This window comes from Octopus sinensis, linkage group LG2 (assembly GCF_006345805.1).
Source record: "Octopus sinensis linkage group LG2, ASM634580v1, whole genome shotgun sequence".
Taxonomy (NCBI): Eukaryota; Metazoa; Mollusca; class Cephalopoda; order Octopoda; family Octopodidae; genus Octopus; species Octopus sinensis.
Window position 1 is genome coordinate 193,935,042 of NC_042998.1, and position 24,210 is coordinate 193,959,251.

Sequence of the window (24,210 nt, forward strand, 5' to 3'; positions counted from 1 at the left end):
ACTAAAGGCGGTGCTCCAGCATGGCCACAGTCAAATGACTGAAACAAGTAAAAGAGTAAAAGAGTAAAAGAGTAAACAAAAAAAATGATGTTAAGAAACACAGAAATGTGTTACAAATTTTATTAATAACCCATGTAAACAGAAATAAATATCAGAAAGTTACATATCATGAAATGCTATGAAAAACAAAGGAAATTCATGATAAAAATAAATGGAATATCATATTGTTATTTAGTACCCACATTGAGGGATTTGAGAGAGAAAAGATATAAAAATAAGGCAGCTCTGAAATTCAAGTAATTGCTTTCTCGATTTGCATCCAACCTTACAACCTTAATTTAAGCTTTTTGTAAGGTTTTCATAGAGAGAAATCATTTACTGAAATGCTAATATTTTACGACCAGACCAGCCAACCGTAACGTTAAGTATATGTGGTAGATGGTAAACTTTGAGATTACCAAACTAGTCAGAAATATTAGCTACTTTGAATAGCAGAGCTGGTGAAGAGATGCTTTGTGTTTTTTTTTGGTTTTTTTACTTCATTAAACGTTCATGAAAGAAGGCCTCCACAGAATCAGTGTTCCACTTCTCAATTCCTAGGGTTTCGACTATTTCTCTGTTCTCATTTAACAGATGAATAGTCGGATCAGCACCACGTGTGTACTTGATTTTAAGACCTGGGAATTGTTGTGTACGAGCGCTTTTTACAAAAGCTGAAAAGACAAATGAAATAATAATTCAGTAATTTTGTTAAGAAAATTAAACCAGACTTCTGTAATTCATTAGTTCCTAAAGTAATTATAACTTAATTCACACAGTTATTCATCCTCATAAAATATTGTAACATTGCTTTTTAAGGGACGGAGTTACAAAATTATATAATATATAAAATATATAATATATACCTAATATGAAATCTACATAAAGATATCATTACTATTCTTATAAATAAGTTTATTTAACCTGTAAGCTTAAATATTTAACATCATCTTCTTATAGAAGATTTTAACATTAATAACTTTACAGATTATTTAGATGATTTCTTATTTAAAGAGTTTGTAATTAAATATCTTCAACATGGATGGAGTACTACATTCCATTAACCCTTTCGTTACCAACCCGGCTGAAACCGGCTCTGGCTCTGAGTACAAATGTCTTGTTTTCATAAGTTTTGAATTAAAATCTTTCACCAAACCTAAGTCACAATTTATGTTCCTAACACTAGATTAATGATGAAGTTATTTTGCTAAATTCTTTGTTATATTTAAAGTAATTGAAAGAAACAAAGAACAGCTCAAAATAAATACAGTAACAAAAGGGTTAATGGAAGTTTTTGGTGATAAAATCAAATAAACAGGCTAAAATGTTAAGTATAAACAGCCAGAGTAGCTGATGCAACAACACTCTATAAAAAATTCCTCCAGAACAACAAGGAAATTCTTGAGTTTGACTTACCTTGAACCTGTGGATACCTTCCTAATTTTCATCCGCATACAATTAGTTCAGCATAAGGATACATCTTTGAAATATAACAAAAAGGTAACAAAATTTTTAAGTAAAGATAATATCAAAAATATTTGATACAGGTTAAATTTATTTATTTTATATCATTCAATGTGTATACATTTTTGAGAGGATACCCTGTATATATAATAATGATGATGATGATATTTGATATTAAATACTTGTACACTTTTAAGTTATTAAATGGTATTTAAATGGTATATAAAATGTAAGTAAAAAAATATTTGTTCATATACTGTATAGTCTCTAAGTTGAAATCCCATCAGACTTAGTTTTGTGTTTCACTCTGCTAGAGATGATAAGTAGCAGTAATATAATGAGGTTGATTCAAATAACAATAACTACTCCATTCAACAATTCATCTTAACTTAGGGAACAAATTAATATGTGTAGATTTTGCCTGTAGGGTGCCAAGAACACCATCCGAGCATGATCGTTGCCAGAGCAGCCAACTGGCTTCTGTACTCATGGCACGTAACAGACTACATTCGAGTGTTATCGTTACCAACGTCGCTTCACTGGCACCTGTGCTGGTGGCACGTGTAAAAAGATTCGAACGAGGTCATTGCCAGTACCACCTGAGTGGACCGCATGCCGGTGGCACGTAAAAAGCACCCACTACATTCTCGGAGTGGTTGGCATTAGGAAAGGCATCAAGACTGGAGCCTGGTGCAACCATCTGGTTGCCAGCCTCAGTCGAAATCGTCCAACCCATGCTAGCATGGAAAACGGACGATGATGATGATGATGATAATGATGATGATTTACTCTATCTTATATATTAATTGCATGCAAAAACAAAATATTTAATCATTACATGAAATATTAGGGAACAGTGTATGACTTTGGGAATTATAGTTTGGCCACATTTGTCATGTTGGATTTTACAACTGATATTATCATCATCACAATTTTATATGTGCTTTTCTATGCTGGCATGAATTGGAGGTTTTCCTGGGGACACAGTTTTACAGCTGGATGCACTTCTTGTTGCCCACCCTTACAATATGCATGGACACTGTGTACCTATTCTAAAACCACAGTAAGCTATTACTAAACAGACTAATAAAAACTCAAATATAATAAGTCCTTTATAAAAGAATACATTGGCTTGCATCTATTAGTTCAGAAGACAATTCCAGGTGTAATCTAGGACGATCTACATTTCATTGATACAGATACAAACAAAAATGTGAACAGTTAGAATATTTTCTGCAGTGTGTCAGTCAGTACATCATTACATTAAACACCAAAATAGTTTCTGAATCTCCAGACTAGAAGTTGTGATATCTTAAGCACCCTGGTATCTATTTTAACTAATAATATAATGAAATTATTGTATACAGTGCTCCGAAAGTCCTCTCCCCCATTGGTTCATTGGCGCAAAGTCATATTCTTAAGGTTATAAACCTGGAAAAGGACAGGACAAGTTATTACACCTGTAAAAGTATTAGGACCCTTTGATTACAGTTTTATTCAGGTAGACACCTACAGCCAATACACTTTTTTTTTTACACCTATTACACTCGTTTTTTTTTTGTTGTTGTTGTTGTTTTGGTGACCGGGAGTTAAAATAAACATTAACTGAATTTGTTTTTCAGAACCATGTTTTCTGTTTGTATAAAAATCAAAATAAGTAAATAAAAAAAAAGTTATTCCCAAACTGCTGGTTTATAAATGTGGCGGTCGCTCTATCTATTTGCTAGGAAAAGCAGACAGATGTTAGGTTAAACCTGGTAGTTTGTAAAGCCTCCAGAATGGTTCAAGATCAAAATACATATGGCATCGTTGAGTTAGATTTAATGAATATTGAATAGAGAACTATTTAATGGCAGTGCCCCAGCATGGCCACAGCTCGTGAGATGAAACTAAATGAAACGAAATGAACTGAATAAGAACAAAGAAATAATAGAGAACTGACGCAAGAACTAAGAAAAGGGAAATAAATTAACAGTTAGAGTCTTTTCTTTGAATATTTAGGAATATTTCTCAAATTGAGAATTTCCAAAAATTGCACCTATCCTGTACCCTCCGGGTACAGTGATGCGTTTAAGTATTAATTGCAGGTGTTAGCAGTCTTGCCCTCAGTAAACCCTCCTTGAGCAAGCTCCCAACCCCCTGACGAGGACGGTTAGCGGTAAGTGGTCGTATTTTAATATATACATTGAGCAAAATGTACATTTGTAGGTATTGACTAACGGAGAAGTCATCGCCATTAATGTACAGCGAAATACTGCGCTTAACAAATTATATTAACTTAATTTAAGGATCATAATTAATCATTTTCGTGGATGTAATTCTTTGAATTAAACTGAAAAATAAGTATTTAAGATTTTTTTCTGAAAGTTTGCTTGAAAATATTACTATTACTTCCCTTGACACAACACTTCCGCTTAATATGGGTTTCCTCCCTTGGCTTAGAATTTCTAAGAAATATTTATTCCACGTATTAATGTCGTCATATTCATTCTCTCTATATATATCTCTTTCTTTCTTTTTTTCTCTCTCTCTCTTTCTTTCTTTTTCTCTCTCTCACTCTCTTTCTTTCTTTCTTTCTTTTTTCTTTTTCTCTCTCTCTCTTTTTCTCTCTATCTCTCACTCTTTCTTTCTCTCTCTATCTCTCACTCTTTCTTTCTTTCTCTCTCTATCTCTCACTCTTTCTTTCTTTCTCTCTCTATCTCTCACTCTTTCTTTCTCTCTCTATCTCTCACTCTTTCTTTCTTCTCTCTCTCTCCCTCTCCCTCCCTCTCTCTCCACGCTTAACACATTCCTTCACACTTACTCTATCCCTCCTGCTAAAAATCATAGAAATATTTTTCGAGTGTTATATGAATGTACGTCACTCGGAAATTTGGCAGCCGCATTACATGTTGCATATTCATACACCCCACCGCGATTCATTACATATCTTCTTAGTCAAATCACTTAACTCTACATGCCTTACTAATAAACTCAGTTGTCGTTGTTTAGTCCAATTTCGGCTCTGATCAAAAAGCATTCCAGCCGTGACAACCACATTATGTTTTTCACCTCCGTCGGACAAAATGTATTGCAATATTTGTTCTAGTTCGATACGTTCCGAAATCAACTTCATCCTTACGGAGACCGGGGCAATAAAATAGAGTACCTGTTAAGTACAGGAGCTGAAGGTATTGATTAACCCCTCATTTCAAAACTGATGGTGCCTAAAATAGAAACACTGAAGACGGCAGGGGGTGATCTAAGGGTTATCTGTCTGCTTTTCCTAGCAAATAGATAGAGCGACCGCCACATTTATAAACCAGCAGTTTGGGGAATAACTTTTTTTATATTTTTATTTTTTATAATTTTTTTTACTTATTTTGATTTTCCTGATTTTCATACAAACAGAAAACATGGTTCTGAAAAAAAATTTAGTTAATGGTTACTTTAACTCCCGGTCATAAAAAAAAAAAAAAGTGTAATAGGTGTAAAAAAAAATGTGTATAAAAACGAGCGCCAACGGATCGGGAGAGGACTTTCGGAAAATTCGCAAGATCCGATTTTTCCCCTCATAACTTTTAGGAAAAGGGATATCTTTTGATGAAATTTTATATAAATACCTTTCAAACGGCATAGATTACGATTATAAAGAACGGGATTCTACAAAACAATATGACATATATATATATATATATATTATATATATATATATATATAAATTGCGAGGTTGATCCGGTTCTTGACTGAGGATAGAAAGCTTCGAATGACACGTCCTTGTTTTTTTTGTATCACCTATCTGGATGTTTTGTTGTCCCTTTTTGTATCACCTAGTTGTCCGGATGTTTTACGTTCTTGTCCCATTTTATATTATATATATAGCGACGTACGTGCACTTTGTTCTCTTATATATGGCAGAGGTAAAGAATACGAACACCACCCGCTTTCGGCGTAACCCTAACCCTAAACACCCTGTGTACGTATTCTTTACTTTCGCTAAAAAATGTTAGTGGCAAGATATTTTGTGGGGATGAACGTTGTGTAAATAAACGTGCAAGTAGTCTATTATATTTTATTTTATCAAAAAAACTTCTCAATGAAGCAGTTCACAGATGTAAAAATTTGTAGTAATTTACAAAATGGTAGCTTGAGAGAATGAAATTTCTATTATGTGAACATATTATTATGTAGGTCCGCAAGTAAAATACCTGTAGTTATAACTTGTTGAAGTTATTTACTATATGCTTATTCTCTGCAAAATTACACATACGACTGGTGATAAGAAACCAATACATGTATTTAAGGGAAATTTTTTTTTAAATCCATAAAATACTAATAATATACTGATTAAAACTGAGGCGCTTAGTTTAGTTGAATTGATGTTTTTTTTACCTCTTTTTTCTTTTTCACTATATATTTAATAATTTTTATATCAAGATAAAAGTATATATATATATAAATTAAAGTAGAGATAAAACCACTATTAGGCAAATCAAACAATGAAAAACATAAACCAAACATAAAAATAAAAATAAATATAATATACAAAATATATAAAATATAAAATTTTAAAATTTAAATAGAGAGAGAGAGAGATTTGCATCATGAAAATGCTGTCACTCTTTAAAAATCTGGCCTTATAATAAATGAAAATAAATTAATACTCTATAACAATGGTTCTCAACCATTTCTTACCTGTAGGACCCTTTGATTACAGTTTTACTCAGGTAGACCCCTCCAGCCAATTAATGTTTAAAAACTAAGTTTTATAGATGCTTCTTTCAAAATTCCTATTTTGTTTACCACATGTTCACTTGTGCAGGTTTGCAGTAGCACTCTCCAAGGGACCATGTTGAACTTTGTGGAGCGTTAAAAAAAGAAACCTAATTGGGTTTTTTTTTGGGGGGGGGGTTGTAATAAATACATGTAAAGCAAAATTTTTTTTCCTTGATCCCTAAAATACAACTGCAAACCCCAAAAAATATTATATGAACCCTCAGGGCTTATATGGTGCCTGGTTAGGGCCACAGCTCTGAGTTCAAATCCTGCTAGGATCAACTTTTCCTTTCATTCTTCTAGGGTACAAATAAGCATAAATGAAGTACTATGATCGATTCAATCAACTTTTCCTTTGCCTCTTAATTTGCAGCCTCAACATGATAAAGAGCTACAGAATAACTGCTTATAGTATCTTCAGAGAAGTAGTTTAGTAATCAGACTAGTAAAAAATGACAGCTGCATCAAAAATTTAGCTAAGGGAGCACTCTCGTAAATAGTTGCACATCCTTGTAAAAATAACCGCCAATCTCCTCAAATGCCACCTTACTGTGTTAAAAAAATGAAAGGGCATACTGCACGATATAGGAAGGTCATGGATGAAATGCCTTGGATAACAGATCTACTCAATGATCAGGAGTTGGTACAGAAAATTTCAACTCTAAACCCTCTATTTGTAATTAAGCTTATATTTCTTATTAACTAAGAGCATACAACATACATGGCCAATGTGAATCATCGGGGAATTTTTTAGCAGCATGATATATTTGAGTTGGGGTTTAACCCTTTAGTATTTAAACCGGCCATATCCGGCCAAAATAGCTAATCTGTTTTATGTTCAAACTGACTAGATCCAGGCTCTCACACCTACCCTACAATGTTATTCTACATTAGGTAATTACACCATCAAGATCTTGAAGGTATGAGATAATGCATGATTAATTCAAATCAATGGGAATCAATAGGCATTATGTTTAATAGAATAATCTGAACACTAAAGGGTTAAATGCTGTATAGCTTGTCACTAAATTTTTCTGTAATATTTATTGAAGAAGTTACAAACAATTAATTACATGGAAAAATGCGAGCATGAAAAGTCATATTCTTAAGATTATAAACATGGAAAAGGAGAGGAAAATTTATTACACCTGTAAAAGTATAGGACAAGCTATTACTTCTAGCAAAGTAAAGAATAAGAAACTTTTTACTTAAAATATTGCAGCAAAGAATGTCAGTTCTAATTTATCACTCTTTACAGCTCTCATCTTTGAAATTTATTGTACAAAACTGTTCGGCTAATTTCTAAGTTTGTCTAATTAGTCACTTTTTTCTGTATTTAAGGTAATAAATTAGCCAAATTCTACTTAAATAAGTATAGTGCTATTTGTAAATTATAATAAAATAAGTTTTAATATTCAAATTTTAATTTTAGCTGCAATAAAAATATTGCAGCTAAAATTAAAATTTGCAAGTAGGGTGCCAAGAGCACCATCCGAGCATGATCATTGCCAGAGCAGCCAACTGGCTTCTGTGCTGGTGGCATGTAAAAGGGCACCATTCGAGCATGATCATTACCTGTGTCGCCTTACTGGCAACTGTGCCGGTGGCATGTGTAAAAAGATTCGAGCGGGGTCGTTGCCAGTACTACCTGACTGGCCCCGTGCTGGTGGTACGTAAAAGGCACCCACTACACTCTCGGAGTGGTTGGCATTAGGAAGGACATCCAGCTGTAGAAACTCTGCCAGATCAAGATTGGAGCCTGGTGCAACCATCTGGTTCGCCAGCCCTCGGTCAAAATCGTCCAACCCATGCCATCATGGAAAGCGGATGTTAAACAACGATGATGATGATGATCTTGTTAAAAAATATACATTTGCAACAGAGACAGTATTAATATCAAAAGGTAATATTCCTCCCCTCTTAAACATGGATGTTCTATTAGAACAAACTATACGGCAATAGTTCCCATGAAAGAAATCTCAAAGGCCTTTTGGTGCAATATGAACAAGAATGTGTTTTGCCCCAAAAAACCAATATGAAAGTTTCTCTCATGGTAACTACCGTGGTATAGTTTGTTCTAACAGAACATCCACATTATAGTGAGGATAAATATTACCTGATAAACATCTTGTTCTTATAAATGGAATGGCTTTTACCAAATCTTCCTTCATAGAATCCCTTGATTATTTTCAATGTAGAAAACAGTCAAATTAGTATTTGTGAAACTGGAAATTTTAATGCATTATATTACAATTTATATTTAGTTGGAGCTGGTACATTTTTCCTAACTCTTGCTCCAATAAACCCAATAATTGCTTCTAACTCTGCCCACAAGGGGCTAAACATAGAGGAGACAAACGGATTAAGTCGATTACATCGACCCCCAGTGCATAACTGGTACTTAATTTATCAACCCCGAAAGGATGAAAGGCAAAGTCGACCTTGGCGGAATTTGAACTCAGAACGTAGCGGCAGACAAAATACTTATTTCTTTATTACTCACAAGGGGCGAAACATAGAGGGGACAAACAAGGACAGACATAGGTGTTAAGTCGATTACATCGACCCCAGTGCGTAACTGGTACTTAATTTATCGACCTCGAAAGGATGAAAGGCAAAGTTGACCTCGGAGGAATTTGAACTCAGAGCGTAACAACAGACAAAATACCACTAAGCATTTCACCTGGCGTGCTAACGTTTCTGCCAGCTCACCGCCTTAAAACTTTATAACTCTGAATCAGGACTGACTAGGCTAAATAATAAGAAACTTAGTATAAGGTCTATTAATTATATAAGCTAGAAAAATATTGTCTTCATTTATCAGAAAAGTATGGGGAACAATTACATACATTTTGTCTTTATTCTGATGTCATCAGCAAAGCAAACCCTTTACTTGCCAAAGTAGCAAAAGAATCAATATGTAATTGCATAAGATCATACATTTATTAGAAAATATAAAAAAAAGAAATATTTAGAAATTACACTCAACACATTATATCTTGCTAGTATTTTGATGGTCCTTGCATTAAATATATTAAAATTTACTATTAAGAGTTGGGTTTTTTTCAGTTTTTGCCAGGGATACTATGGAAAACTGATGAGTTTATACATCCAACACCCTCTTGAGGCACTTTTCCTCAAACAGAATAACACCCTTTTGGATGGCTGGACACCAGGCACCGTGGTCAGAGGCAAGTGATTCCCAGCCACAGGCATCAAGGGAAGTTTTCAGGCTGTCCTTGTATCACCTCAGTAGCCTTCCAGGGTTTCTTGTGCCAGAAGCCAGCTCAGAGAAGAAGATCGTCTTTGGTAGACACACGTTGTTCATTCAGACTACATGTCCGACCCACTGGAGCTGAGCCTTCATGATGAGGGCTTTGATCCCAGGCATTTCGGCTCTGCGAAGCACGTCAGTGTTGGAGACTCTGTCCTCCCAGGAAATTGCCAAGATTTGTTGCAAACAGCAGAAGTGGAACTGGTCAAGTACTCGCATTTGCCTCCTATATAACGTCCACGTCCCACAGCCGTAGAGCAGAGAGGTGATGATGACTGCCCTATAGACTGCCAGCTTGGTGGAAAGTCTGATGCCTCGTTCGGCCCACACACATGTCCAAAGTCTGCCAAATGAAGCTCCTGCTTTTGCAAGCCTCATGGGGACATCTTTGTCCATGCTGCAGTTTGAGGACAGGCAGCTTCCCAGGTATGTAAAGCTCTCTACATTGTTCAGAGTTTTGCCCTCAATCTCAATCTGAGGCTCAGGAGGTGTCAGGCCAGGTGCAGGCTGAAGCATCACTTCAGTTTTCCGCAGGCTAATAGTCAGTCCGTAGGCCTTTGCTGTTTCTGCGAGACAAGTGGCAAGTTCTTGCAGGTCTGGTGCATTCAATGCTGTAAGCGCACAATCATCTACAAACAGGAAGTCTCTCACTAGGGTGTCCAGAACTTTGGTTTTTTGCCTTCAGACATCTGAGGTCAAAGAATCGGCTGTCACATCTGTAGCGAATAGTGACACCAGCATCAGACTTTGACAGGGCACAGAAGAGCATGGTGGCAAACATGAGGCTGAAGAGTATGGGAGCCATTATGCAGCATTGCTTCATGCTATTGGAGACCGGGAATGGATCAGAGACATCTCCGTTTTCCACGATGCGAGCCATCATGCCATCATGCAATGACTGGATGATCCTGACGAGCTTTGGTGGGCAGCCCAGATTGGACAAAATATCCCACAGGACCTCTCGGCTGACAGTGCTAAAAGCCTTCGTCGGGTTCACGAAGAGGATGCAGAGGTTCTGGTTTCATTTACAGCACTTCTCTTGTATCTGCCATACTGCAAAGACCATGTCTATTGTCCCCCTGTTGCTCCTAAATCCACACTGCCTCTCTGAGACCACGTCGTCCTGCAGGTGGTGTGTGATGCGGTTCAGAAAAACACAGGCCATGATCTTTCCTGCGATGCTCAGCAATGAGATGCCTCTTTGGTTGTCACATGAAGCTCTGTCCTCCTTGTTCTTGTACAGATGCACTATGTTGGCATCCTTGAAGTCCTGTGGCACTGACCCTTCGTCCCAGAACTGCTGTATCAACTCAGTCAACTCGTATTCTTTCGTATTTCTTTCATGTTTCGACTGCGTGGTAGATGACCAGTCAGCTGCGGTATGCTGACAGGATGAGATGAAGCAAGCTTTCTTTAGATCACCTTTTCTAGACCCTTCCTCCTAAGCGGCGGAGCAGTGCTATCCCTGAAGAGGGCTGCTCTGTCGTCAGAGTGGCTGCCAAACTATGCCCTTGCTCTGGTAGGCTGCAGAACAACCATCCTGCCCTGACTGCTCAAGTGCAGGTCCATGGGCCATCCTGCACTTGCCACCGTCACCACTTGCCCATCGCCTCAGGACTTGGAAAAAGAAGAAGTAGAGTGGGTAAAGTCACTGAATCCTGGGCATGAGAACTGTGAAGGCCTTGGGTTGCCCAAGCCCAGGAACCCACTCTCGGTCCAGCCGATCTAGCCAGGAGGGACACAGGACAACACATTCTAGCCACGAATGGACTGCAAGCACTGCCAGAGAGATGATGGACTTCTCCAGATTTGGATACGGTTTACTCCCCAGCCTTTGACTAACCAAAAAAACCTACCCACAAGGCAGTGGGAGACTCTTGGAGGGTGGGGACGTCTCACTACCCGTACAGGGCCAGAATGACCTGCCCACTGCTCATATGATATTTACAATTTAAAAAAAAGAACACAGTATATACAATAGTCACACAGTCCAAAATGCAACATACACAATACACACACACACAAACACACACATAGTTGAATGGCCATTGACTACGTTGTAGTTCCTCCGCCCTTTGACAGGTCTTATTTTTTGTCCCGCAGGGTTTTCAACAAGCACCCACCTCACCAAGCAAGCCTGGTGGGGTTGCCAGTTTAGTCGCCGATGACCCGACCATGGAACAGGTTGTACTGGGCTACATGGTACCAGTAGCACTCGAGAGCGACCTGACATACAAGTGCAGGGCCTAAAGGAAGTAACAATTTTTCTCAATGCACCAATGATCCTGGCAGCTTGCTGCCTAATGCAACAGATTAATGATAAAGAAATTGTTTGTTTATCAAACCACCTCACCTTTAATGCTTTCTCTCCCTCTTGGTCCATTTGACAACATTTCGAACAGCTGTCTTTGAGAGGTGTTAGCTGAAATTTGTCTAATTCATTACACGAACTACATAACAAACTATTGTACATGCCCAGATGTTCACACTGTAACGGTGTCAGCTCTTGGCTGTCTGCCAAGCATATCTGGAATAGAAATAATAAAAAGACTTAAGTGATATTAAATTTTTGAAGGTGTTCAAATGTGTGTGTGTGTGTGTCTATATACATATACATACATATATAAGTTCAGCAAAAATTTAGATTCAGATGAATATGGTACTTAAGTTAAAGGCACCAGAATTTGGTATGGTATTATCCATATAAATCAAATTGGGTGATTATTGTCAATTTAATTTTTAAAATTCCATATGTGGCTGAAGAGTCCTCTACATTTTAAAACTTACATTGTTTAATTAAATGAAGTAGCATGAAACGATTGTACTACACTACCTTTGGATATCCTTGTTGCTTATTTTGATATATATATATATATATATATATATATATATATATACATGCATACAATTGCAGTGTGGAAGATGTTTATAAATCATTTAAGAACACACAAAAACCATTAAATTCACTTCAACATTTAAATTAATTTGTCAAAATACTTTCGTCGCTTTGAGACCGCACCTGTTCACTGACAAAACTCCGTATATATATATAAACTCTATAAATATATATATATATATATATATATATATATATATATATATAAACTCCGTATAAATATGTATATATATACATATATATACATACATACAAATATATACATACATATACAGGGTTATTAAAAAAGAGAGAGCAGATTTTAAGTTTATTTTTGAAACAAACAGTAATTTCTTGATAGGGGAAGGTTTGAAGATTATTTTTAGGTAGTATGCACTCAACATGAGCACCGTGGGCACCAGTGCTTTTTCCTTTACAAATGTAACCTTTTTCTTTGAAATTTTTATGCCATTCATAGATTTGCTTGTGACAAGGTGGATTTTTATCGAATTGGCAGCAAAATTCATGTTGCACTTGCACAATTGTTTCGCATTTCTCAAACTGCAGAACACAAAAGGGATTACACAAATGAAAAGAATACAACTTTAAATAAATTGAACAAAATGAAACATTAAAACAAAATTAAAATATATTATTTCAGGCTTAATTCAATTGATCATGGTCAGCTATAAACTTTAAACCTTCCCCTATAAAGAAATATGTAGAATGTGTTTGTGTCTCTTACCATTTGGTTTAAAAATAAATTTGAAATCTGCTCTTTCCTTTTGAATAACCCCGTATATATACATACATATATACCTATGTATACATATATATACATACATAAACATATATAAATATATGTATATGATGTATAAACATATATACATATCATCATCATTTAACATCCACTGTCCGTGCTCTCATGGACTGGATGGTTTGACCAGATCTGGCAAGCTGGAGTCCTGCACCAGACTCCAGTCCAATTTGGCATGGCTTCTACAGATGGATGCCCTTCCTAACATCAACCACTTTACAGGGTGTGCTGGGTGTTTTTACATGGCACCATATGGACACTATTATGTGGCACAACACAGTCACTTTTACATGACACCACATGGGTGCTTTTACGTGTAATTGCCATGAGTGCTTTTTACATGGCACCAGCACAGGACTCTTGCAAGTCAAACCTCACCACCAAGGGAACCATTCTTAACAAGTATGCTGTGGAGTACAGGTCTTCTTGAGTACAGCAAGGCACCAGACTTCTCAGTCCTTTATCATCTTGAATGAAATATTCAGCATCCTTAAGTCATTCTTCAGTACTTCGTCATATATCTTCCTGGGTTTCCCACTTCCACATGTTCCATCTACTTTGAGAGATTGGTATTTCTTTATGGAGCCTTCAGCATCCATCCACATCACATAACCAAACCAGTGCAGTGTTCTCTATTAGTTGCTGTGTGCAACTAATTCCTCTTATGCCTAACTTCTCTCTCAAAACACTAGCACTCTGTCAAACACATACACTTACATTGCACATCCAGCTTTTTGCATGTCCATAGCTTACACTGGGTACACTGCAATGGAGTTCTACCTACACCTTTCCTACAAATCGAACAGAACCTGTCAGTTTCTTGCTTATTAGGACCTTTGCTAAGTTAACCTTAAGGCCCTTAGATCCAATGTTTTGCTTCCACAGCTGGAATTTCTCTTCTAGCTCTGATATGGAATCTGCTATGAGGGTAAGATCATCAGCATATAGTAGTTCACAGAAGATACCAGTGTTGAATTCCTCTGTTATGTCCTGGAGGATAATGATGAAATGGAGGGGACTAAGGACTGAGCCTTGATGAACCCCTACCTGTACACCAAATTCTTTGTTGCACTCATGTTTAACTCTCATCTTACAGACAGTGTCTTTGTACATGGCTTGTACAGCTTTCACCAGCCACTCATCTATCCCTAGCCTTTTCAGCACTCACCGTATCACACAGCAAGGTATTCTATCAAAGGCTTTCTCTATAGATCAACAAATGCCAAGTATAATGGTTTATTCTTAGCTAAGTACTTCTTTTACAGTTGCCTGACTATGAAAATTGCAGCAGTAGTGCTTCTTCTATGGACAAAGTTGAACTTTATTTCATCTAGCTTAATTCTGCTCCTAATTAATTGGGCTATAACACTCTCAGTAATTTTCATCACCCGGTTCAAGAGTTTGGTTCTTTTATGATTGCTTCTATCTAAAGTATAACCCTTACCCTTGTAGGAGCTAACAATAATGCTGTTACACCAGTCCTTGGGTATTACACCTTCCTGAATCACCTGGTTGTCTATGTGGGTGACTAGCCCACATACCAGATTTTTTGAGCATCATAGCCTTGATTCCATGATTCTGGATGGATCAGGGGCTTTCCCAGTCTTCATGGTTTCAATTGCCTTATCTACCACACTGCTGTCCACTTGGATAGCTGGTCCCTCTGTTGGATTCACATGAGGGAGACTTTCTTTGTCCCATTCATTCTCTACATACAACAGTCCCACATAGTAACTTTTCCATGCCTCTTTCTGTCCACATCACTAAGTGCAAGCATACCATTATCCATCCGCACACACTTCTTTCCTACAATATCTCGATTCTCATTGAACACTTCAAGTCTTTGATCTTCACACTGTAGGACTTTGGCAACCTCTTCTTTTCTGATTCTACCCAAGCCAGATAATCCTGATGTTTAGCCTCCCTTTTAGCCTTTTGATATGATTCCTTGCTAGCCCCTCTTTTCCACCCTTTCCAGACCCATCTCTTCTCTTTTATGGCCCTGTCAACAGTATTGCTCAACCATCACATCACCCTTGGTCTGGCAGAGACTTTGCTCTAACTAGAAATTTGATTCATTACCCTTAGTAGAGTGTCTCATAGGAACTTCCAGTTGTCATCTACGTCATGTTTCTATTTCTTTCTCCTTCTCATCAAAGCCCTCATTAAGAACATTGGATTACATTTCAGGATCTTTCTGGCCCTAAGCCTGAAGTCACTAACCACTAACTTACATTAAGATGAACATTCTTCACCTTGGAAATCTTTGCATTTTCAAGCATATATCTATTCCTGTCTGGTGAAGATGCAGTCAATTTGACTAGTTTGTCCCCCAGGTTGATAAGTGATCAGATGGTTGACAAGTTTTTTGAAGTTTGTGTTGCAGACCAGTAAGCCATGAGCATCACAAAACACCAGCAGCCTTGCTCCCTCCTCATTTCTGGAGCCAAAGCCATAGCCACCATGCGTACCCTGAAATCCATTAAAGTCTTTTCCAACATGTCCGTTGAAATTTCCTGCCATAAGAAGAATGTCATCGTCTTTTGTCGTTGATGTAGTCCTCAGAAGGGATTCGTAGAAGTGGACCTTCTGAGTATCTGCGAGTCTGGTGTGCAGAGCATATGCAGAGATAACTGACACAGTTATCAAACAAGGCTATTCTTAGCTTAATAATCCTATCACATACTCTAACTACCTCAATCACATTATCCACCAATTTCTCTGCTAGTAGAATACCTAGCCACCCTGGCTCTCATTGTTGCCTAGCCAAAAGTTTGTATCTATGCCCTTTGCCCATAAGCAGTCTAGCTTATACCTCTTGGACACGGCATACATCTACATGTCTCCGCTCAAGCATTTCAGCTATCTCTCCAGACCTTTCATAATGCCAACAATGATTGTGTCAACTCTCTATTGATAGATAAATTAATTTCAGCTTAGATCATTAAACTTTGTAGTGAGATATGCCTCCGTCATGGGAAGATGTGAATGGTGCACCCACTGCTCCTAAGAGGAAACAAAATGTGGATGCAGAGCAGACAGCAGCTGCTGAACAACAGTCTTTTTTTGGAAATGGCACAGTAGGTTGTAAGACAGTTGACTTGGTTCCATCGGACACTGGGTTTGAGAAACATGTACCAACACTCAAGGCCACCTCAAGCAACAAAAGATCCAAGGTAGCCACCTCTGACACCTCTACATATGCCAGACCAGTGGTCACTATCAACACACTATATGTTGCACCAGTAGTTCTGCTGAACATCTGGGGCCTTGTAATTTCCCACCAATGCAAAAACCCAATATGTGAAAGACTTAGTGACATGCAATCAAGCAATATGCATGGCACTGACAGAAACACATCTGAGCACTGAGATATCAGATGTTGAGATACACATGCCAAAGCATGTTGGATTGTGAACCGACAGGAGAGAAAAGACTCATGGTGAAGTTGCAGTGTACATCCAGGAAGATGCCACACCTGTAATCCTGCTGTCAGACTCAAACTCAGTCTGTGACACTCTGGTGGTACATATTAAACAGATGAAAATGGTAATATTTTCTACATGTCACCTACGAGATTCTCCAAATCATGGGGACTCATTCAAAGAGAGTCTTACAAAGATGGAAGAAGTGTTAACCAACATTGATGACCACCTTCACACACTTCTTTTAGAAGCCTTCAACCTAAATAATATCAAATAGCCTGGGTACCACCTTCTCTTGGGTATGTCACTGCATGAAGAGGCAAGCAGAGGGTCTGTTTGACCTCACAAACATGCTCTTTATGGAGCGAATAGTGCTCCACCCAACAAGGGGTAAAAATGTTTTGGACCTCTGTTTCACAAATAACATGGTACTCATCCATAATGTTAAGGTAACACTGACGATTCTTTCAGATCATAACTTAATAGAAGTAACAATGTATGGTCTGCAGAAAACTGCAGGCATGCAAGCTACAAGAAGCAGCCGATTCCTCTCCAGCCTGAACTTTCATAAAGCTGATTGGAAGGATATTGAGAACGAGGTCATGAAATAAAGCTACATAAAGCACTTTATGGCAGCCATGCATAACATGCACAGTAAGTTTGCTCCAGAGAGAATGCCAAACCAACAGTAAAATATAATTCCCAGGAATCGAATTCTTATGAGATGATGAGCAAAGATCTCAAACCGTTTAAAGGGGCCACTAAAGGATCCTATCTCAAACAAACATTGCTCAAGATCAAAAATGACCTCATAGGAAGGGCAGAGAAAGAAGGTAGGGCTGTCAAAAATATAAAGACAAATCCCAAATCTTTCAATAGATTTGCAAAAGATTCTACTTCAGTTCAATACAAGATAGGGCTATATATATTATTGTGCCTGGGGAGAGTTGTTCTGTTTTAATGCCTTATTAATTAAAGCACTCACCAGTTCGATTTCCACTCTGGACTGGATTGCCTATGTTCAGTCTACTGCAGAATGAAGGTCTCAGCATGTTCTCTCCACCAACCACAATCTGATGTGGAGGCCATGAATTTGAGTTTGAGATGATGCTGGTTTAGTGAACCGACTCTGCCACACTGGCTTGACAAGGTTTGGAGGGTGACCTGAAGGTGCTATATCAGAACATGATGGGTGCTGTAGAACTCCCCAGCCAAGCTCTCAAATGGCATTTTTAGTCAAATTAGTGACATAGGAGCAAGTGTTGTGTTGAAGCATGCCATGTCACTGGTGGGGGTCATTTCTTCACATAACTTTATTGAAAGAGGAATTAAGAACAAACAGATTACGAGCTTAAGTGGCCTTCAATTTTATTTAACCAGTGGTAATAACAGTGTATGTATGAGACATTTTATTTCACGTGGATGTAGGCTTCTTTTACTCAGCAAAATAAGAAAGCTGTACATATCATCGCGAAAAAGTCTATAAGATACAAAATCTATGATTTAAATAAATGTACATTGGATAATAGATACACTACGACTGGAAAAAAATAGACTCGATGGACTGTCCGATCCTCCCAACCTGGGCAAAACAACAACAAATTTGAAGTATAGGAACAGACAAGATTAGCTACGCTGAGTTAGATCGAACACAATTCCTAATAAGTAGAATTATAGCCATATTGAAAGGTGTTAAATAAGAGTGGTCAGCAAAAGTTATCACAAGTAAAACGAAATACAAACTTCAGGTTAAAAAAAGAAGAAAAAAGAGGCAGTGCCTACGAGAACCAAACTCCTTAAATAAAAATATAATTGAATTTAGAAGACAGCACATGAAAAGAATCGGAAAAGGGGATAACTGAAATGTCCACGGGTTACATTCTTCACACAAGATATAAAAGTTAATTCAAAATCACTTTTGCGACAAGAGACACAAATAAATATTTAAGTTAAGTTTACGTGTCACAACCAGAACAGCAGACGAGACGAGTGCGTGTGTGAGTTGCCTCCGTTGATCGCTTGGCCGGTAACAAATAGCAGCCGAGTCTTCAAATTACGCCTTACTGTCTTAAATAAAGGGCAAATTTTGGCAATATGGGCCCTAATAGATTCAAAATATTTTTTTAAAGGCTGATGGTTACGACTGGAATATTTTTGACCATTGATTTGCTCGTTAAGGGTTTCAATATCGAAACGTGGTATTGTGAGGGAGTGATGCTTGGAGGAACAAAACGAGAGGAATGTTCCGCTGCTAAACGAAAAGAATGAAATCATGATGAGATATTTATGTCTGCTTTTCAAATTGGTGATCAGAGGGGGAAGAAAATGTGTAAAATGTTGTAAAATACTTACATATAACAACACCAACAGGGAAATAATTCCCGGTAGGTCAGCCATCTTCGTGGTCTGTCTACAACCGGAAGTGACGTAGAACATTTGTACGTTGCATTTAGTTTATTGCACTTATAGACATTGGCTTGGCATTGTATATATTTTTGCTGCTTCTACACCAGATGTTATTCCTTACATACATACAAACACACACATACATGAACACTCACACACGTGTGTGTTCAAAACAGTCCAGTGATGGCCATCCTTTCTTTTTAGTGAATATAGGATTACATTGGCACTGTCATGCTTTTAGTTGTCAGAAGTGAAAGTAGAAAATGGAATGTACGCCACACATTCTTTAATACACTTCCCTTTTGATTACCAACTCTGAGATCACCTTGATTCTTTGATACAAAATTACCGTTTAAAATTATTCAACCCTTTCGTTACTGTATTTATTTTGAGATGCTCTGTCTTTTTCAATTAATTTTAAATATAACAAAGAATTTATTAAAATAACTTCGTTATCATTCTCCTAGTGTTAGGCACATATATTGTGACTAAGGTTTGGTGGAAGATTTTAATTCAAAAATTATGAAAACAAGACATTTGTATTACAGATCCAGAGGCTGTTTCAGGCAGGTTGGTATCGAAAAGGTTATATTAAAAGCTTCCAGTTTCCATGTTAATTTAATACACTTCCCTTTTGATACCAACTCATGAGATCACCTTGATTCTTTGATACAAACTTACCGTTTAAAATTATTTAAATCAAAAGCTTCCAGTTTCCATGTCATTTTATGTTACAAACACTAGCTTAATAATGACAGTTATTTTACCAAATTCTTTATTTTCAAAATCAATTGAAATAAAGGTATTCTATTTCAGAGGTTTGACTGTTGTTTCTAACAGATCAAGTGACCATGTATAACAACGGTTCTCAAATTTTATTTTATTTTTCGCTACACATAAATCAACTAATTTCTTTTGCATTACACATAGAAATTTTTTTGTTATTATTTTGGAAACTATTACGGCGGAGTTTCGAATCAGGACGCCTACATCAGTTAGATTTTCTCTGTTTTGATGGGATTTTTCCAATTTTTTTCACCACATCCTTCGGAATGGTGGGAAGCATCTTTTTATGAAAAACAATTTTAAGATTTTTGTCGCCACCCTCCTCCGGACCGATTTGACTAATTTAGAGAACACTACGCCCCCAAAAAATCACGGGAGAATCTTTTATGGCATGTTGCACGACCACCTCGTTTCGTTTTTGTTTTTTTCATTCTCACAAGTATTGATGTTTTTCATTTATGCTATTAAAAAATGTGAAAATATATGATTTTTTTTTTCAAAGCAATGGAAGTTAGTGCTAATTACAATTGCTCAGCCAGGCCTGACCTTAATAATAATATCAATATATCTGTAACGGGAGAAATTGATTTATAAACAATAAGATGAAATGTCGGACTCAGCAGTTGTGACGATAAAAATTTGTTGTTATTATTGCATACTGTAGGATGTGAAAGATAGACAATGCATGAAGTTTTAAGGAAATATTTATTTACCGTTACGTTACAATACCTTGCCTCGACGAGCAGGTTATGATAAATACAAAAGCATGCGAAGTAAAGTTTGGTTGTGGTAGAATTTTTTTTTTTTTCTTTTTGCATAGTTTGGCGTACACAAATTGTTAGTAGTAGTCCACAGATAACGATAGATGATGTAGTGAGAGAACAGAATTAGAGCTAGTGAGAGTTGTAGGGTGTGGGACGTTGTCTCACAGTTGCTGACAGTAAAACTCCCTTTTGCCGAACCGCTAAGTTATGGGGACGTAAACACACCAGCATCAGTTGTCAAGCGATGTTGGGGGGACAAACATATATACACACACACACCCCATGCTAGCACGGAAAACGGACGTTAAACGATGGTGATGATTATATATATATATTATATATATATATATACACATATATGACGAGCTTCTTTCAGTTTCCGTCTACCAAATCCACTCACAAGGCTTTGGTCGGCTCGAGGCTATAGTAGAAGACACTTGCCCAAGGTGCCACGCAGTGGGACTGAACCCAGAACCATGTGGTTAGTAAGCAAGCTACTTACCACACAGCCACTCCTACGCCTATACTTGCAAAAACTACAATTAAATTGGCCCACTCATACATATTCTGGAGACAGACATAGCTGGGTGGTTAAGAAGTTTACTTCACAACTAATGTGGCTTCAGATTTTATCTCGGGCATGTGTCTTCTACCTCAGCATCAAGTTACCAAAACTTTGTGAGTAAAATTTTGACAGGCAGAAACTTTGTGCCAAGCCCAATGGATGAACCTTTACTCTTCTTGGATGGTGCACTTAATCTGTTCCCTTGTTTAACACCACCACCAGCATCAACACCCAACACCAACATCTGATACTTGGGTACATTTATTGATATTCCTTTTATTACAAGCAATTTCAAATACTTACACAGGTGCACGCATGGCTGTGTGGTAAGAAGCTAGCTTCCCAACAACATGGTTCTGGGTTCAGTTCCACTGCATGGCACCTTGGGTAAGTGTCTTTACTATAGCCTCAGGATAACCAAAGCCTTGTGAGTGGATTTGGTGGACAGAAATTGAAAGAAGCTCATCATATATATATATATATATATATATATATATATATACCGGAGTAAACACATAAATGTGAAACAAGGTGGAAAAAAGAGTACTCAAATACCAGTGGTAGAGTAATATGCTTTATTTTAAGCAGCAGAAAATTCAACAAAATCTGTTACTCTGAGTTTCTCGTTGCTGTTCATCAGACAGTTTTCTAGCAAAAACTGTCTGATGAACGGCAACGAGAAACTCAGAGTAACAGATTTTGTTGAATTTTCTGCTGCTTAAAATAAAGTATATATATATATATACATATGTATGTATGATGTGTGTGTGTCTATTTATCACCCCATCACCATTTGTCAACAAGTGTTAGTGTGTTTACATCCCCATAACTTAGCAGTTTGGCAAGAGACCAATAGAATAAGCACTAAGCTTCAAAAAATAAGTCCTGGGGTTCATTTGTTCAACTAAAATCCTTCAAAGTGGTGCTCAAGCATGGCCACAGTCAAATGACTGAAACAAATAAAAGAATATATATATATAGATATCATTATCATCATCATCAACATTTTTTATATAAAATTTAGCTGCTATACATAACTGTTGCCCTTGTCAAAACCTTCATATTACAAGAGTTTACTATGTACTACCTCAATTTGTTTGTGTCCCTGTCAATAATCTGCTTTCAATACAATCTGACTTCATGTTAGTATACCAATGATTGTGTCTATATATATATAGATACACAGATATGTATATGTATCATTCCTCCTCCTTATCATCTAAAGCATCATCACCAACAACAATCTGCATACACTTTTCCATGCTGTCATGGGTTGGATGGGTCATCCTAGTTCAAGTTAATCTTTATTTGAAGTTACTGCATTTCTAATCAGCAACCATGTCTCACTCATACATTCCATTTTTAGCATTGTTTCAATGGTTGGATGATCTTACCACCAACCTCATCAGAGAGTGTTCTAGATATATTTTATTGTGATACAACACTGAAGATAATGCCATGTTCACAGCAAGACGAAAGAGGTAGTCTTTGTTCTTTTGCTTACCTGCACAAGAAGGCTGTATTTCCTCCATATATTCATTCCTTTCTTTCAGACACTACTGGGTGGGAAGAGGCCCAGAGTAAGAAGGTGATAGAAGATTAACAGATGGGAAGAGCCTGAATTATAAAAGCAAGAGGGTATTAGAAAAGCATCATGGGAGAGAAAATGAAGGAGTTGGTGGACTGTGGATAGAGGTAAGACAGAAATGGTGATAGAAGATAGAGTTATGTAAAAGGACCAGAGTAAGAAAGTGATAGCAGAGAGAATAATGGAAGAGAACTAGAGAGATGGAAGCAAGGCAATAGAGGAGAGAATAAAGAAAGAGAGTAGGTGATAGACAGCTATATGGGGATAGTTGGTAATGAAGCTGAATAAAAACAATATGAATGATATGGCAGGAACAATAGAGTGATTAAAAATGCATTGGAAATGAGAGAGAAGTGGAGAGTGAGTGATGGGTGTCAAAATTGTGTAATAGAGAATGGAGTAGTGTAAAAATAAAAGGAATGACAGATAACAATGAAGATGGATGGTGGCAACGGGATAGGAATGATGAATGTCAATAATGAGTGACAAGGAGAAGGAATAATGAAAGAGAGTGGTGGCTAGCAGTAAAGAATAGTGATGGTAAGGTGAGGGTTGAATACAGACAGATGCAGTGCGAGACAATCACTTGATACACATGTGCCATAATGGGAGAGAGTTACCGTGGTAGTAGAGAAGCACATATGAAAAGGCATGAGTGACAGAGAAGAGGACATTGGACACTTAATATGAACATAATGATCACGAGAGACCCAAACGTAGATTTTAAAATTCTTAATTTCCATCACTTATCACTACCATCCTTTTTACATCCATCTTTATTTCATGCCTGCCACAAGTTGCAGACAATTTTCATCCCTTTTGAGAAGCTCAGTCTCCTGCAGTCAATCTTCACAACTTCATCCCATCTCTTACTTGCATTCATCTCCCAAAGGTTCCATCCACACATATTTTATATACATACAGATCATCATCATCATCATCATCATCGCTTAATGTCTGTTTTCCATGCTAGCATCTCAAAAAATTTGGTTTTTGGTTGGCGTTAGGAAGGGCATCCAGCTGTAGAATCCCTGCCAGATCAAGACTGGAGCCTGGTGCAGCCATCTGGTTTGCCAGCCCACAGTCAAACCATCCAACCCATGCTAGCATGGAAAGCGGATGTTAAACGACGACGATGATGATGATATATATACAGGTGCAGACATAACTTGCTTCCGCGCTTGCGTCAGTGTATTCAGTGTGTTGATTTTTGACGAGATGGATGGATTATTTTGAGATGCTTGGCAGCGGTTTGTCAGTGAGTGTTGTACCAGTGGAAAGGAATGTATTCAAGCCTTAGTGATTATAAACTGTCTTCAGCAGAGGAGGAGCTCGTTAAGGCAGTAAATAGAATGAACAAGCATTTGGAAAGAGTAAAGAGTTTTGCTGAGGCTACAGAGGTGAAGAAAAGGGAAGTGGACCTAGCAGGACTGAAGGAGCTGAGTAAGATGA

At 37.4% G+C, this 24,210-nt stretch overlaps 1 protein-coding gene and 1 non-coding gene across 2 annotated transcripts; both read right to left on the reverse strand.

Moving 5' to 3' along the window:
• Positions 1-469: 469 nt before the first annotated feature.
• LOC115229162 (selenoprotein F-like) lies at positions 470-19,155 on the reverse strand. The gene is made up of 4 exons (XM_029799570.2): positions 19,002-19,155; positions 11,886-12,059; positions 1,456-1,519; positions 470-713 (listed from the first exon to the last, which is right to left on the reverse strand). Exons 1-4 carry the CDS (start codon positions 19,083-19,085, stop codon positions 535-537), a joined length of 501 nt encoding a protein of 166 aa, XP_029655430.1. The 5' UTR covers positions 19,086-19,155; the 3' UTR covers positions 470-534.
• LOC115208861 lies at positions 3,525-3,656 on the reverse strand. The gene has a single exon (XR_003881295.1). It is a non-coding gene; the product is annotated as a U4atac minor spliceosomal RNA (small nuclear RNA).
• Positions 19,156-24,210: the final 5,055 nt, after the last annotated feature.